We start from the raw sequence: 16016 nt of genomic DNA on the forward strand, positions 1-16016 counted from the left end.
CCAAAGCCTGAGGTGCCTCTGCAGAACCACAAAGACTGAAAAGGAAAGAGTAACAGGGAAGTCATCAGAGATAAGTAAGGCACCCACACCAGCTCCCCACTGTATAACTACTTCAGCTGAAAAAAAAGCAACAAATGATAGTGGTGGGTGATTCTCTTCTGAGGAGTACAGAGGCACCCATCTGTCATCTTGACCTGCTATCTAGAGAGATCTGCTGCTATCCAGGGGCCTGCATCAGGGATGTGATGCAGAGGCTGCCAGACCTCGTATGTCCCACAGACTACTACCCGCTGCTGCTGTTTTATGTAGGCACCAGTGACACAACTGTTAGAAACCTGAAGTATATCAACAGCATCTACAAGAAGATGGGAGCAGCACTGGAGAACTTGGGAGCACAGGCAGTCATCTCATCAGTCTTCCTGGCTAAGGGAATGGAGAGGGAAAAGACTGACAAAAATAAGAAAATAAATGGTTAAGGGAGTTGCGTCACGAACAGGGAATCATGCAACCAGTTTTGAGAAGTCTGGTCTTCTGAGGGAGGATGAAGTTCATCTATCAGAGAATGGGAAGGCCATCTTTGGCAACAATCTTTCCAATTTGATCAGGAGAGCTTTAAATTAGAGTTGCCAGGGGAGGGGATCCTCAAACCATCACACGTTGAGGCTGATGATGGTAATGGGTGCCCCAGGCCTGGAGTTGAATCACAGGCCCTGTAAGACAGCACTGTAGGCTCAGGACAAGGGAACTCCAATTGGTAAATCAGCCTCAATGGGAGCCCAATTCAAATGCCTGTGCACTAATGCACGAAGCATGGGGAACAAGCAAGAAGCATTGCAGACACGCATAACTACAGGGCTGTGATGTCACTGGCATAACTGAGATGTGATGGAATGGCTCTCACAACTGGAATGTAGGAACAGACAAGTATAAACTCTTCAGGAAAGACAGGCAGGAAAGAAGGGGAGAGCATGCTGTCCTCTACATCAGTGACCACTTGCAGTTCATGGAGCTTCATCTGGGGACAGATAAGAAGCTGACAGAGAATTTAAGGGTTATTGTTAAAGGGAAGGCAGGAGAAGCAAACATCACAGTGGGAGTCTGCTACAGGCTGTCTGATAAGCAAGACCCAAGTGGATGAGGTCCTCCATAAATAGATAGGAGCAGCCTCACATTCACAAAATGTGGGACACCGATATCTGCTGGAGGGACAACAAGGGGAATCAAAGAGGTTCCTAGAATGTGTTGAGGATAACTTCCTCTTCCAAGTGGTAAACAAACAAATGAGAACAGGTGCTATGCTGGACCTTGTCCTCACCAACTCAAAGGGGCTGGAGTGTAATGTGAAGCTCAAGGGCAGCCTTGGCTGCAGTGACCACAAAATGGTGGAGTTCAAGATCCTCAGGGCATTGAAGAGGGTGCTCAACAAGCTTGCTACTCTGGACTTCAGGACAGAAGACTCTTAACTCAAGGGAACTGCTTGGCAGAGTAACATAGGAGAAAGCTCCAGATGAAGATGGGTCCAAGAAAGCTGGTCAGTATTCAAGGTCCATCTCCTCTAAGCCCAGAAAGCAGTGCATTCCAAGAAAAAGAAAGGCAGGCAAGAACACCAGAAAGCTTCCATGGATCAACAAGGAGCTCCTGGACTTACTTATGCTAAAAAGGAAAGTCCACAGGGATTGGAAGCAGGAATGGGTTACCAGGGAGGATTACAAAGTTGTCCAAGCAGCCAGAGATCAGGTTAGGAAAACTAAAACCTAGACAGAATTAAATCTAGCCAGGTATGTAAAAGGGAACAAGAAGAAATTCTACAGGTATATCAGTGATAAAAGGAAGGCCAGGGAAAACATGGGCCCTCTCCAGAAGGAAATTGGAGACCCAGTCATAAAGGACATGGACAAAGCCTCAGTCTTCATCAGCAAAGGCTCTAGACATGCTACCCAAACTGCAGAAAGCAAAGTTAAGAACATGGAGAAGGAAGATCTGCCAGCTGTAAGTAAAGATCTGGTTTGAGGCCATCTAAAGAACCTGAAGGTGCACAAGTCCATGGGACCCAATGAGATCCATCCACAGATTTTAAAGAAACTGGCAAATGAAGTTGTCAAGCCCCTTATCACCACATTTGAAAGATCATGGCAGTCTGGTGAAGTTACCACTGGTTGGAAACAGGGAAACATAACCCCCATTTTCAAGTAGGGAAGAAAAGACAATCCAGCAACTACAGGCAAGTCAGTCTCACCTCTGTGTCCAGCAAGATCATAGAGCAGATCCTCCTGAAGACTCTACTAAGGCATATAGAAAATAAAAATTAGGTGATTGGTAGTAATCAATATGCTTTCACCAAGTGCAAATCACACCTAACAAACTTGATAGCTTTTTATGATGGAATTACAGGATTAGTGGATAAAAGAAGAGCAATTGATGCCATCTACCTGGACTTGTGCAAAGTGCTTGATACTGTCCCATATGGCATCCTTGTCACCAAGTTGAAGAAAAATGGATTTGATGGATGAACCACTCACTGGATAAGGAATTGGCTGGATGGTTGCATTCAGAGAGTTGCAGTCAACAGTTCAATGTTCAAGTGGAAACTGGTGATGAGTGGTGTTCCACAGGGATCCATGCTGGAATTATCTTCATGGCTAGCACGGACAGTGGAACCAAGTGCATCCTCAGCAAGTCTGCGGACAACACCACACTGAGAAGTGCAGGTGACGCAGTAGAGGGAAAGGATGCCATCCAGAGGGACCTGGACAGGCCAGAGAGGTGGGCCCATGCCAACATCATTAAGCTCAGCAAGGCTAAGTCCAAGGTTCTGCACCTGGGTTGGGGCAATCCCAAGCAAAGATACAGACTGGGGGGGAGAATGGCTTGAGAGCACCCCTGAGAAGAAGGATCTGGAGGTGTCAGTTGATGAAAGATTCAACATGAGGTGGAAATGTGCTCTTGCAGTCCAGAAGGCCAACTATATCCTGGGTTGCATCAAGAGAAGTGTGACCAGCAGGTCAAGGGAAGTGATTCTGCCCCTCTACTCAGCTCTTGTGAGATCCCACCTTGAGCACTGCATCCAGTTCTGAGGCCCCCTACAGGGCACTGAGTTGTTGGAGCAGGTCCACAGGTCCAGAGAAGGACCATGAAAATTATCAGAAGCCTAGAGTACCTCCTCTATGAGGAGAGGTTGAAAGAGCAGGGGCTCTCCAGCCTGGAGAAGGGAAGGTTCCAGGGGACATCACAGCAGACTTCCACAGTGCTTAAAAGGTGGGGTCCTACAGGAAAGCTGGAGAGGGACTTTTTATAAGAGCATATAGCAACAGAACAAGAGGAAATTGTTTTAAACTGGAAGAGGGTAGATTTAGACTAAATACTAGGAAAGAAATTCTTTACTACGAAAGTAGTGAGACACTGGAACAGGTTGCACAGCAAGGCTGTGAATGTCTCCTCTCTGTAAGTGTTCAAAGCCAGGGTGGATGGGGCTCTGAGCAACCTGCCCTAGAGGGAGGTGTCCCCACCTACAGCAAGGAGTCTGGAACTAGATGGAAGAGAACTAAAGGCCCTTTGCAGCCCAAACCATTCTATGATTCTTCTATGAATTTCTATTCTCTTTCTATTCTTCTATGAATTATTCTGTATTATGCCACATTCCTTTTATTAAATTAGTTTATCCTATCTCAATTGGTTTTTCCTTCTTTTCCACTCCCCTTTCTCCTGAGGGGAGGAAGGAGTATCACGTGATAAACTCTTCAAACCATGACCAAAGATGAAGCTTGATAAACTTATGATATGGTGTCTGCAAGATCAAGGGAACTGGAACTATGAATAAAAAGATATTTTTTGAAGTCATCCTATGTTCTTGTTCTCTCATTCATAAATAGTTTGGTACAATCACATTTAACAAACCTTTTTTCTTGTGAGTAATTCAAAGCTACTTTGAAACATCTCTCAATTGTGGTTGATTAATATTGTTGTATATAAGAAAGTATAAATACAATGTTTTTCCACCAGTTCCTTCCAAGCACATTCCTCTATCAATTCTTTTTGATCAGACAAGGGGCTTCTATTCAAGCACACATACTATTGTCCTTCATGCAAAGCAGATATCTCCTTGAAGTGTAGATGTCTACTTTCACGACAAGTTACTTATAAATTGCAGTGAGTTAACATTCCATCCCACCTTTTCACAGTTAAACATCACTTCAGAAGTTTTAGATAGGAGAAGAAAGAAGGATACAGACAAAAGGATATTGCATTAGAGCACAGCACTCAGGAAGCTAAGATAAAAGTTAAAAAAACAAGTAAAAGGCACTGGAGTCCATTCAGTCTATTCATATGCTTCATGAATCACAATTTCATAATGTTGCTAAATCTTCCTTCTTTATTCTTGGCATAAGTACATATGTGTGTAAGCAGTGGGAAAGGCATCACATTTTCAACTGGAGTGTGAAAAATGCTGCTCATTGAAGGAAAAAAATGTAGATATAATTAGAAGTGGGAACAAAAACAAGCACTCCACTAGATTAAATAGAAAAGGCATCCCTTGTTCACAAGATATAGCCTCTAGGTGGGCACAGAGCCTTATCCTCCTTATTTCAACTAGTATTCCTGCTTATTATCTCATACCTGAAGTGGCTCTACAAAGAGAAAGTACTGTGATAGAACTGTTTTTTTACAGATTCACAGAATGGTTGAAGCAGGAAGGCACCTCTGGAGATGATCCAGTCCAACCTTCTGGCTCTGAGCATGCATCATTACAACAGGATGCTCAAGGCTATGTCCAGTTGGGTTTTGAGAATGGGTGCCCCATAATGTATCCAGGCAAATCTGTTTCACTATTTGACCAGCTTTACAGTAAGTTTTTTTCATACATTTAAATGTGTTTCCATGTTTTTTATGCATATTGTCTTTTTATGCATATTTACAATATGCAATTTATGCATATTGTAACTCATCCTATCCCAGTGTGCTAATGCATACATGGGCTCCACTTTCTTTAATCCACAACATCAGGTATTCAGACACAGTCAGGTCACACTCAGTCTTCCCCTCTCCAGGCTAAACAGTTCCATACCCCTGAGCATCTCCTGTGTCAGATGTTCCAGTCCTCCACTCACCTTTGTGGCTCTTCTCTGGATTCACTCCAGCATGTCTATATCTCTCTTGTATGAGAAAACCCAGAATCAGGCACAGCATACAAGGCCTTCCTCATCAGACTTACTATACGAGAAGGATCAGCTCTCTCTCAAGCTGATGGCAACGCTCTGCCTAATGCAGCTCAGGAAGTACACACTCCTGATTTGTGTTCTTGTTGCCCACCAGGATCCCCAGGTCCTGCTTGCGAAGCCAGTTTCAGCCTATACTGGTGCATGGGGTTTATTCCTCTTGGGTGTGGGACTCACTATTTCCTGACGTTCATGAGGAACCTGCCTGACCATTTTTTCCAGTCTGTTAAGGTTTCTCTAAAAGGCAGCTTAACCAGCTGCTTTGTCAAACACTCCTCCCAGTTTTGTATCATCTGCAAATTTGCAGAGTGTACTCCATACTATTATCCAAGGTCATTAGTGAAGATGTTGAGCAGGACTGGCACCATTACCCACCTTTGAGGAACACTGCCAGTTCAGCCTTCAGCTGGATCTCGTGATGCTGATCAAAGCCCTTTAAGTTTAATCAGTTTTGAGTACACCACGTTGACCAATTACTAGTCCTCACTTCATCAGTTTGTCAATGAAGAGGGTGTCAAAAGCCTTCCTAAACTTAACATCAACAATGCCAACTCTGTCCCCTACAAATAAAGTCAGTGATCTCATCATAGAAAGCACATAGGTTAACCAGACATGATTTCACCTTCATAACTACATGCTGATAATTCCCCAATTGCCTTCTTGTCCTTTATACATTTGGACATGTTGAGGCTCGTGTTCCCCAGACTCTCCTTCTTGTCCTACTTGAAGGCACAAACTACATTTGTTTTCTATCTAGACCTCAAGGACATCCTTTAAGATTATAGCAACAATGATTTTGCTTCTAAAGAAAATCTCCCCAAAGACTGTCTTATGCACTAGGCATTGTGTCAGATCCGTCCACTCTACCTTTATGATGTAGGAATGAAAAAAACCCACTTTTTTTAAGATGCCAGAATTGCAGCAATGATGGATGGAGGATGAAGATACTTTATACTGTGGAAGGAACTACGAACTAGACTTATTGAATGAAACTCAACAGGATAAAATAGGACTCCCAAAACCAGAACATCATAAATAAAGCTATCTTTGCTTTTGCAATAAATCATAACACAGATCAAGCATCCATGTGAGGGAAAGAGGGAATGAAGCCATGTAAGATGTAACTATTCAAAAGTAATTACAAAACTGATTAGACAGTTATGGTTAAGCAAAATGACACCTTTCAGATTAAAATGTGTTCTTCAAAAATAGAAATATCCTGTAAGGCAAGATAAAAAAAAAGTGACCATGTATTATATATGTAGAAGGATCTAAGTTTTCTGAAGAGAACTTCATGGTAGAGCTTTTAGCAAGAACCAGTTATCTGTCCACAATAACCTATAGCATAAGCCAGTGTGGCAGAATTCATACCTAAGAAGTCACCTTTCCTAAACTCAGGTATGCTATATCTGTACAGGTATGTACAACTTATGAGAACACTATCCAGCAGGGTAAGTGTTAGAAAAAGAAACAACTGCTACAGGTTAGGAGAAGGATATCAACAAGGTTTTGGAAAAGACTTGAAACAATCCACCATGTAGTCAGCAGATACTGGACTGCTGTTTTTCCTAACATTGTCAGAGGTACCAGCATATAAACCTCCTGTCTTATGTCCAATTTGTGTCACATCTTTTTCCATTTATTCTCTTTCCTGATCTAACCTGTGATACTTAGTCACAGCTTCACCCTTACAAATCTCATGAAAACAATATAACACAATACAAACTGCACAGCTTTTGTCTCTGCACATCAACAGACACAGTAGAGAGAAGCTTGCAAGGCAACACATCACTGAACACAATTTCAGTTTTGTGCTAGCACAGCTACAACTTCTGCACTACATGGAAATGCTTCATTAACATTTTACTCGATGTCACTGGGTGCCCTGCTTACATTCCCCATGACTGTCTTTACAGTGGAGCTAGCTTACTATGAGTTAATTTTAAAGAAGCTTTTCCAGATACAATGCATTTCTTTTGCTTAAAAACCCCTATGAAACTACGCCATCACTGCTTTCCAACTGTCTCATCTGTGAGTAAAAGAAAAGTTTATGACAGCGTTTTATGACATATAATAGTTATCAGTCCTAGTATCTTACACATCTGCCATTATCATAGTACTCCTAATCCTTTCGCTTGATAATAAAATCTGGATAGAAACTTACATTTTCTACTCATTCATGGAATTCAAACCTTAAGCTTCTTCTCTGTCTTTAAAGAGTACAGAAAATGTACTAAGTAATGAGGCAGGTAGCTAATAAATTTATTCAAGCTAGCTAAGAGGGACAGTTTTAAAGTCCTTGCACAGAAGGAAAAAAAAGATTCAAAATGGGATGGAAAAAAAAAGACACTGTATTGCAAAAGCATGCTACGTACGTTAGAAGCAAACAACAAAGGAGGATTTCCTAAGACTGTACCTACTTACAAACTTCTGCAAGTGTAGCTGCCTTCAGAAGATGGCATGTATGATTTGTAAAACTGAACCTGCAGAAGCCCCTACCACTTTCATTAATTGAACTAGCTAAACTGGTTTAACCAATTGAGCTTTTACTGGAATAGCCTGTCTGCTTGCTGTACATGGTTTTACTAAATAGCAATGCACAGCAGCAGCATTCTGGTAATACATTATACTGAGACTTATCGCCATGAAAGAACAGCATAGACAGAGCAAATGAGATGCAAGAAGCTATTGCAGTGCATTTCCTCACCCATAACATTTACAAAGAACAGTTTGTTTTTGTATTTTCTTCTGCTATGTATTTTTGCAGATGTTCACACCACACTGTTACATTCGTGAAAGGCACACACAGTGTAAAAGAAGAAATAGTCTAAGCAGTCATCAATAATGTCACAAAAATCAAGTTCTGTTTGTGGCACCAGATGTCTTTACTGGACAATTACTACTGCGTTAATGTAATTTTGTACACCTACAAAAGCATCTGTATTATTTTCACTGAACTATTACTTGTGGCAACTTTTTACAATACAGGCTTATCAGCATTTCCCTGAAAGAATATGAGGAATGCAAAAAATTTACTACTTTGAGGTGAAGTTCAGTAACACACCATTATTAGGACAATGGCAGCATAGCAGTAATCCTGTTGTTTCAATTTCAGGTCTAGTCTTGCTAAAACATTTCATGCTCCGATGATGTGAACTTCCCTTTTCTCTCGAGAAGTCTAACCAGCTAGTATTAATTAGCCTTAACTAATAATAACTGCTTGCAACCAGTATTTATCTTCACTTTTGCTGCTTGTTGCCAGATCTGATGAGGGAATACGGAGTGTGGGAAACTAGTCAATTTTGCCAACAGTGCAAGCTAGTAGGAGACAGTAATTTAGCCTCTCCCTGCAAATCTTGTTTTCACTTTATGAATGTCTGGAAACATCACTAGGAAACAAATGCATTTGTTAGCACTCATTAGGAAATGTTCATGGTGTTAAGTCTTTAAAACTCATCCTGCCTCCCTGTCTGCCCCTCTACACACATTTTTCAATGGTAGTTTGTAGCTCATTTTCGTATGGACAGGCTCAGAGACATGACCCAGAAATCCTTCACTGAGATAACCAGTCTTTAAATAAAAAGCACTCTCTAACAAAGCTTTCATAAATGTTTTCTCTCAATCTTTTTAGTGCTCAGTCTCACTGGAGCTGCAATTTGAAAGGAGAAAGCAGGTTACCAACGTATTACAAGCAACCCTAGACATGAGTAAGGAAGAGTTCTTCAGCCCTATATCTTGTACATTATGAGAAATTAAAATCTATGGAGAAGCTGCTCAGTGAGTGGGAAGACAAGGGCAACGTCGAACGGAAAGGCATGAACCATAAAAAACCTACAGGGAAGTAGAGTATGCTGGCTGTAAAAAGACCAAACAAAAATCATGCTTTTACAAATATCTGAACACTCATTAATGAAATAATGAAAAGATACAAATCTTAGCACAAAGAAATGGGGGAGTGTCAATATGACAGGGTGCCACTGCAGCTGTTCACAAGCTTCACATGGGCAAGCAATGTACTTATTTAAAAAACACTTCAGTACTTTCTAGCTGTCAATGTAGTGTCTGTTTTTCATACCACGTACATTATGCCTGTACACTACAGGCATGTGTACATACTGCTGAAAATATTTTGAGAAGAGATATGTTCAGTGGTTTAATGAGGCATCATTCTCTGCCCTTCACTTACTCAGAATTCTCCTAGGCAGTACACCTGGACTTGCTAAAACTTCTCATATTAACTGAAAGGCTGCAGAAGTTCAAATGATCCACTAAAAACATACGGATTGACAATACAGAAATTAGATTTTGTACATACAACAGGAGAACAACTAAGGGCTATGAAATGCAATGCTCACTCCTGCAAGAACCAGTGCATGTAAGTAGTTCAATCCTCCTAGACATTCCAGCAGCTTCAGTGAATGATCTGTATGGGGAAATGGTTTCCATACAAGTTTTTAGAGAGATCGGCCCTCAGTTGTTTTGTTTTTTTTTCAGTTCAGGAGTTCTCAATTTTTCCTTCTGCAGAGTAAAATACAAGTGATGCCTCACAGCATACTAACATAAATCTCCACTGCTTCCAAGACTTCAATCATTTTATACATTTAGAAAAAGCAGAAAAACTGGTTTTGTTTTTGACGTAACTATAATTATTTGTGATAATCTGTTAACGAGAACTGATCAACACAAACTCATGACCATAAGATTTCAGTTACTTTTAATTTGAAAGCACAGGTTCCAAAGAATCAAAAAAGGGTAAACAAAAAAAGTGCACCACGGAGCATTACGAATCAACTGAAGGTCACAAAACCAAGCAGTCTGGGAATAGAGGAAGACAACTAATCATATGTCTTTTTGCATGTGTAGAACAGGACATTTCAGGTGGTCACACTTAAGTCCTTTTTTTCATCAATTTTTTTCAGAGAAAGAAGGAAACCTCCCTAAAACCAAAGTAAAGCATTACAAATTTTTTCTGAAAGCTTCATTGAGATGTAGATCACCCAAAACTCAACTAAGTGTGACAGAAAGGGAGAACAAGGCTTAGCTAAGTTGGTTATCATGAACCAGCAATAACAATGGCAATAACCAGTAACTATAAAGAATCATGACTGTCATCAAAGAAGTTTCTGTTCTTGAGAAGTTTTCCGCTGGCAGAAGACTGCATGTATAATCAGGGTTTTTGACATTACTGGCCTACAGCCTCTGGACAGGCAAATGTAAGCTTTCTCAGGGAATCCAAGTACGGAGTTAATCTTTCAAAGGGAGCAGTGGGTCCCAGTGCAGCAAGCAATAGAGAAACCAAGGTACTACATACACTCAGTACTTGCACAGTCTTGAGTGACTTGTGGTACATTTATGTCTCAGTATTCCTAGCCAAAAAATAAAAAAAAATACCCACAACCACCACCAAAAAAAACAACAAAAGCAGATGCCATCACCATCTCCTGTAATAATGGCAGGTTTGCCTTGTTTCTTCTCCCTGAGAGCAAGGCACATGTGTTTAAAAATGTATGCTATACAGGTCTTTTTTTTCTTTCATCACTCATCATCTTCCATCTTGACCACTGACATTAAGTATCCATCACTGAACTGGGAGTCTGAAGCAGAGTAAATAATTCATCATGTTACAAGGTGGTAGTTTACTTGCACTTTTGTCATCTCCAAGGACAACTGAATGACTACACTGGCTATATATACACAGTAATAATACACTTCATAGAGCTGTAACAGAGCAAGAAAAAAAAATGGATTAAAGGACTTATAATCTCTTCCCAGCTTTGAGAAGAACAACGTTTGCTGATTATAAACCTAAACAGCTCTAATACACTCTGACACACAGCAATTTTGCTAGCAGCACCAGTGTAAATTCTAGTAAAGAGTAAATAACTGGGTGACAGCAGGAGATGTGAGACCTTTTAAGGACATTCCCAGTTGCCTCCCAAAAGTCTAGAAGGAAGTGCAATATTTGCAGACACTGCATACCCAGATAGCTAACGAGTGCAATGCTTCTTCCAGTAACAAATAAAGGTGAAGCGTGGGCCATTCCAGTTGACATGAGCTTTAAGAGAAGCGCAGAAACTGTTACATAAAAGCTCTCACAAGATCCACACCTGGTACTTCGGGGGAAAAAACAGCACTTCTGTACACAGAATTAAAACACAGCAAAAACCAACCAGCCAACAGCAGCAGCACTGAACAACCCTCTTTCCAACCACACATACTTACTGTTCAGAAATTACACTGCTTGATAAGGACAAGAATATTCAGAAGCAAACAGTATCACCAAATCATTACAGCAGCTGTTAGTTTCACAATCCTCAACAACTTTCTTTTTCTACATGTCCTTATTACACTCTTCTTCATTCTTAATGTTAGCATTACTTAATGTTTCAGTAATACAAATTAGAGGTAATTGGTAGATGCAGTGAAGATACAGGCTGGCATAGTTCTAATGGAGTAAATGGAGCATTTGTCAGACTAAGTTTCAATGCAAACACAACTCCTCCCAATTAATATGTGCTGTGGCCTCACCACAGGCATTCAGAATACGATTTCTCTTACATCCATTTATGCAAACAAATGTTAAAAGCAACAGAATCAGATAATCTTTCCTAAAGTCAAGTCAATCCATCTCAAGGCTATGTATTTAAATTGCAAGAAAACATGGAAGCGTCAGCAAGTATCTCATGCTAGCTTCAAACAGAAGTGGGACTGAACTTGAGTTTCTAGGAGCTTGTGATTTCTGCTACTCTCAATTCTAATAGGGAGTTTTGGTCCTGCAGGAAAAAAAAAATCAGACTGCAAATCTAAAGCTGTGCAAGTATGCCTAATGACATTTCTATGCTCAGAAGCACCTCTACAGATTTTACCTACTAAGAAGAGCTTCTCATAGCAGTCTGCTCTAACAGCAAGAACAACTGCCAAAGCAAGTGTAAAAATGAATCAGTTTAAAATGCATAAAACTACTACCATATCTAGCCACACATAAACAAGCTACAGAGAAAATAAAAACATCTGGGGCTTGGGAAGTTGCCAGAAAAAAAAATTCACATATTGACTTGAAGAGAAAGTATAACATCAGACACCTCATCTTTGCTCCCAACTAGGACTAAGCTGAAAAAATGCCATCAATTCTGTAAGACTTACAGAAAGGAAGAGGCATTGCCAAAAAATATTGAATTCCCTGCATGACACACAGTTACAAATTATATATATATATACACACACACACACACACGTAAGGTATAAACAAGTTCTAAACGAACAGCAGTTGCTCTAAGTATGATATCACTGCTACATCTCTGAAAAGACAACTTTCAGCTAGTATGTTCTGTCCTTTTTGACTCTGATTAGGTTCTCTTCCTGCATGTGGCTTGGGGCCTTGGGAAGCAAAAGAAGAGGAAATGGGGAAAAAAAGTGTTCAGTTTATTTTTTAGTATAAAATAATAGTTCTTTCATAAAGCTACAAAACACAAACCAGGAAATAATTGAGTTTCCTTAATACATCAATTTATACTACCTACCCTGAACTATCAGTGAAACAATATCGGGTATATTCAGCAATATTTAAATAAATATATATATATTAACATCAACAACTACAGTACAGACTGAAAAAAAAACCTGCCAAAAGTAATGAAGAATGGTACCTTCTGAACTCAGAAATTAACCCTAGTTCTGCCAACTGTATAACTACAGTCAACACTACCAATTCAGAAGCTTTTTTTTTTTTTTTTTTTTTACAAGTAACATACTGCAAAATAAAAAGTCACTAAAAGATAGTAAAAGCATTAACACTAAAGCTTTCACGTTACTGTGTGCCCAGTGCTGGACTGCTGCATGCATTTCAAATGGTTTTCCTTCTGCATGGTACCTTCAAGCTGCTTCTCATGAAGCCTGCGACTGCTGACAGCCTCAAGCAGCAACCCTGCCTCCTGCTCCACTCCCCCCCCCCCCAGTACTCCCCTCCTCAAAGCCCAGCCAACAAACTCATCGTGACAGCCAACACCACACCTGCCCCCATGAGCAACATACAGGATCCATCCTGCTGCTCTGCAGTCAGCACTGCTGCCTTTCCATCCAGCTGAGTCTCACCAGTTCCCCACGATGGGGAATGGAAGCGAGCATCTGCGACTGCCTAAGAGTCTCACATCACCTCCAGACCAAACACCCAGGGCAGCCTCCTCACTGGGAGCATCCCCACCTCCAGAAGCCAGATGAACAGGTTAAGGCGTGGCATTATTTGTATCACACCCGGAGCACTCAGCACAGCCCACAGGCAGTTTTGGTGCAGTACTGCTGCTCTGTGCTGAATTCCTTTCAAAGAACAGCACTGCTAAGTCAGCCCTCAACTCTATCACCTTGGTGCAAAACCTGCTCGGTGGATCTGTGCCTTTCAAGGCATGGTGGCTGAAAGGAGAAAGACTGCACTAGTTTTGCTTTCACCATTGCTAAATTAATAACAAGAGCAACAATAAACAACACGTCAGTGATACTGTTTCTCTCCACTGTTGCCAAACAGAAACAACATTTTCACATGATGGAACCTATCTGAAAGGTTCTTTCACCAATTCCATTAATTTGTGTTTCTCCATAACAATGGTCGTCATGGTTTAATAAGTTACAATCAGTATTAGGAAGAAGCAGCTAGGGCTCCTGGCTTTCACCTCCGAGAGAGCAAAACAGCTGGGACAACACAGTATAAAATATTACTTAAAGACAAATACACACAGTACATTCCAGTAAAATTTCCAGCAACAAACGAAAACCTCAGTAACTGAATTGCAAATTCCTGCCAACTAAAAAACAAACTAAAACAACCCTGTAAGAACTCAGTGATCCACAAAGCAAGTGTCTTTGCAGGTACAGGTGGAAATAACAGTGCTTCCCCTACTCTGCACATAACCTCAGTAGATAAGATGGCTTTCTGAAGAGGCTACTTCAGCAGGGCGAACTGTGATGTCACTGAACAGGTATTCAGAGCACTCAGGAGAGCAGCACCTACAAGGCCTGGAGGAAAGGCATGCACAGTGGTAGCAGGGTGCAGTAGCAAAGTAGGTGGGAAGGATGACAGGAGCAGGTAGGCTCTATGACCTGGTAGGTCTAAGCAGTAGCCAGAAGGCTGGGAGCAGAAGGCAGAGCAGAGGAAGAAGCATTCTGGGGCATGAGGAATGTTTTCTTTTCCTCTAAGGAGCCCAACTATGGATATAAAGGGCTCCTGCATGCACACAGGTCAAATGCTAAGAAAGCTGTTGCAAAAGGTTTTGGGCAATACTAATAGGGATGGGTAGCACCTCTTCCAGGAATGGAATGCATAGAGGTTTGAAGAAGAATGTAAAACAAAAGCAGGCTTCCTGCAAGGAATTCCTCTTTGTTTCACTTATGATTCCCCAGAACCTCTGGTTGGTTGTGAAGGTTAAAAAGAAAACAAAATATAAGAAGAAAACTAAATGACTATCAAGCAAGAGATAAGGATCTCCCCAGTGTACCTATGATCCAACACAAACAACATGTCTGACATTTTACAGCTGATTTGCAGTCCTGAAAGGTTATATTCTGCTTGTATAACTTACAGTCAGGTTGCCATTCTGACCTGAGGCAGTACTACAATTACACAAAGCCCCCATCCTGTTTCATTGATTCTGCAAACCTAGCTATACTCAACAACCTCAAAAATAACTACAACCACTCTTCTTGCCAATCTGAAAATAAATCACTCCTCCCCCAGTTCTGGCAATATCTGAAGGTCCCCTGGAGTGCAGGCAAGACTGAAGGTTGTCACATGCAGCAGTTCAGTTTACCAATGTAACACTATCTCATCCCACACAGAATTGGTTTCATAAATTAAAACAGGCAGTCATGGCTCTGCACCACGGTTTCCTGCTTTCTACATCTCCATCTGCTATCAGCAAAATCTTAACTGTCTCAGCTGCTGTTGCACTCACAAATGCAGTTTTACACCACAGTATAAGCTTACACAAGGAATTTGTTAAAACAAGACCAAGAAAAAACAGCCTCCCAACTGCCTCCTAATGCCATTTCTTAAAGAAATACAAGAAAAAAAAACTAGTATAGTACATAGTACATCCATATTTACTGTGTTCTCTGGTTATAGAAGTACAGACTTTGGACTGCATGTCAAAGTTTTCAAGCTAGATACAGACAGATATAGAAAATCTACTCTAAGCCATATAAATAAAATCTATAACTGCACCTCCTACCTCCTCTTTTTCGACCGTGTAATGAGCAGTAAAGCAGAAAACTCAGCAGTACAAAAGCCTCCACTCACTCCTACTTACATTTGTCCACCCAAAAATATAAAGAAAGCAGAAAAGACAATGACCAGATGCATATTTCATACATTTCTTACAAATTCAGCATCAGTATTTCTCACAAAAAAAACAAGGTATCTACAGAGACTGACAGTAGTAAATTACACCTTAAAGAATTTACTCAGATTTATACAAACTTCTCCCCAAAAAATCTTCCAGCTGCCCACAGCTGCAGGCTAATCAGCACTGAAAAAGGACAGAGAAAATAAATCACAAATACCTTTTCTGTTCCACCTTGCATGTTGAATTGCAGAGTGTAAGAAGAGTATAAACCTGTAACTGTTTTTGTGTGTGTCTGCGTGTATATTAAAATTCAGAGTGGCTGTTTTGCAGATTTGAGAACAGGAAGTATCTCTGACAGAACTTCACAGTGAAAGTCCCCTGAAAAATATTACTGCACATGTACTGCATACACATATTGCTACCTCCCCTTCCCTCTTTTTCCCACATCTCTCTCTTAATTTGCATTTTTTCT

The 16016-nt window shown here is 40.8% G+C and overlaps 1 protein-coding gene across 4 annotated transcripts in view; it reads right to left on the bottom strand.

Moving 5' to 3' along the window:
• SH3KBP1 (SH3 domain containing kinase binding protein 1) overlaps positions 1-16016 on the bottom strand; it is a 221760-nt gene that overhangs the window by 180061 nt on the left and 25683 nt on the right. The window contains exon 1 of one of the 4 annotated variants that reach the window (XM_065741439.1): positions 15762-15895. The exons of 2 other annotated variants lie outside the window; for them this stretch is intronic. In XM_065741439.1, coding sequence (XP_065597511.1) covers positions 15762-15782 — 21 coding nt within the window. In that variant the 5' untranslated portion in view covers positions 15783-15895. Of the gene's footprint in view, positions 1-13223; positions 13376-15761; positions 15896-16016 lie in introns of those variants that run through there. One more of the 4 variants, XM_065741438.1, reaches the window with a different exon arrangement.

The sequence above is a fragment of the Cyrtonyx montezumae genome, unplaced genomic scaffold (assembly GCF_038088225.1).
Source record: "Cyrtonyx montezumae isolate F1298 unplaced genomic scaffold, pur_monq_1.0 scaffold_3, whole genome shotgun sequence".
Lineage (NCBI taxonomy): Eukaryota > Metazoa > Chordata > Aves > Galliformes > Odontophoridae > Cyrtonyx > Cyrtonyx montezumae.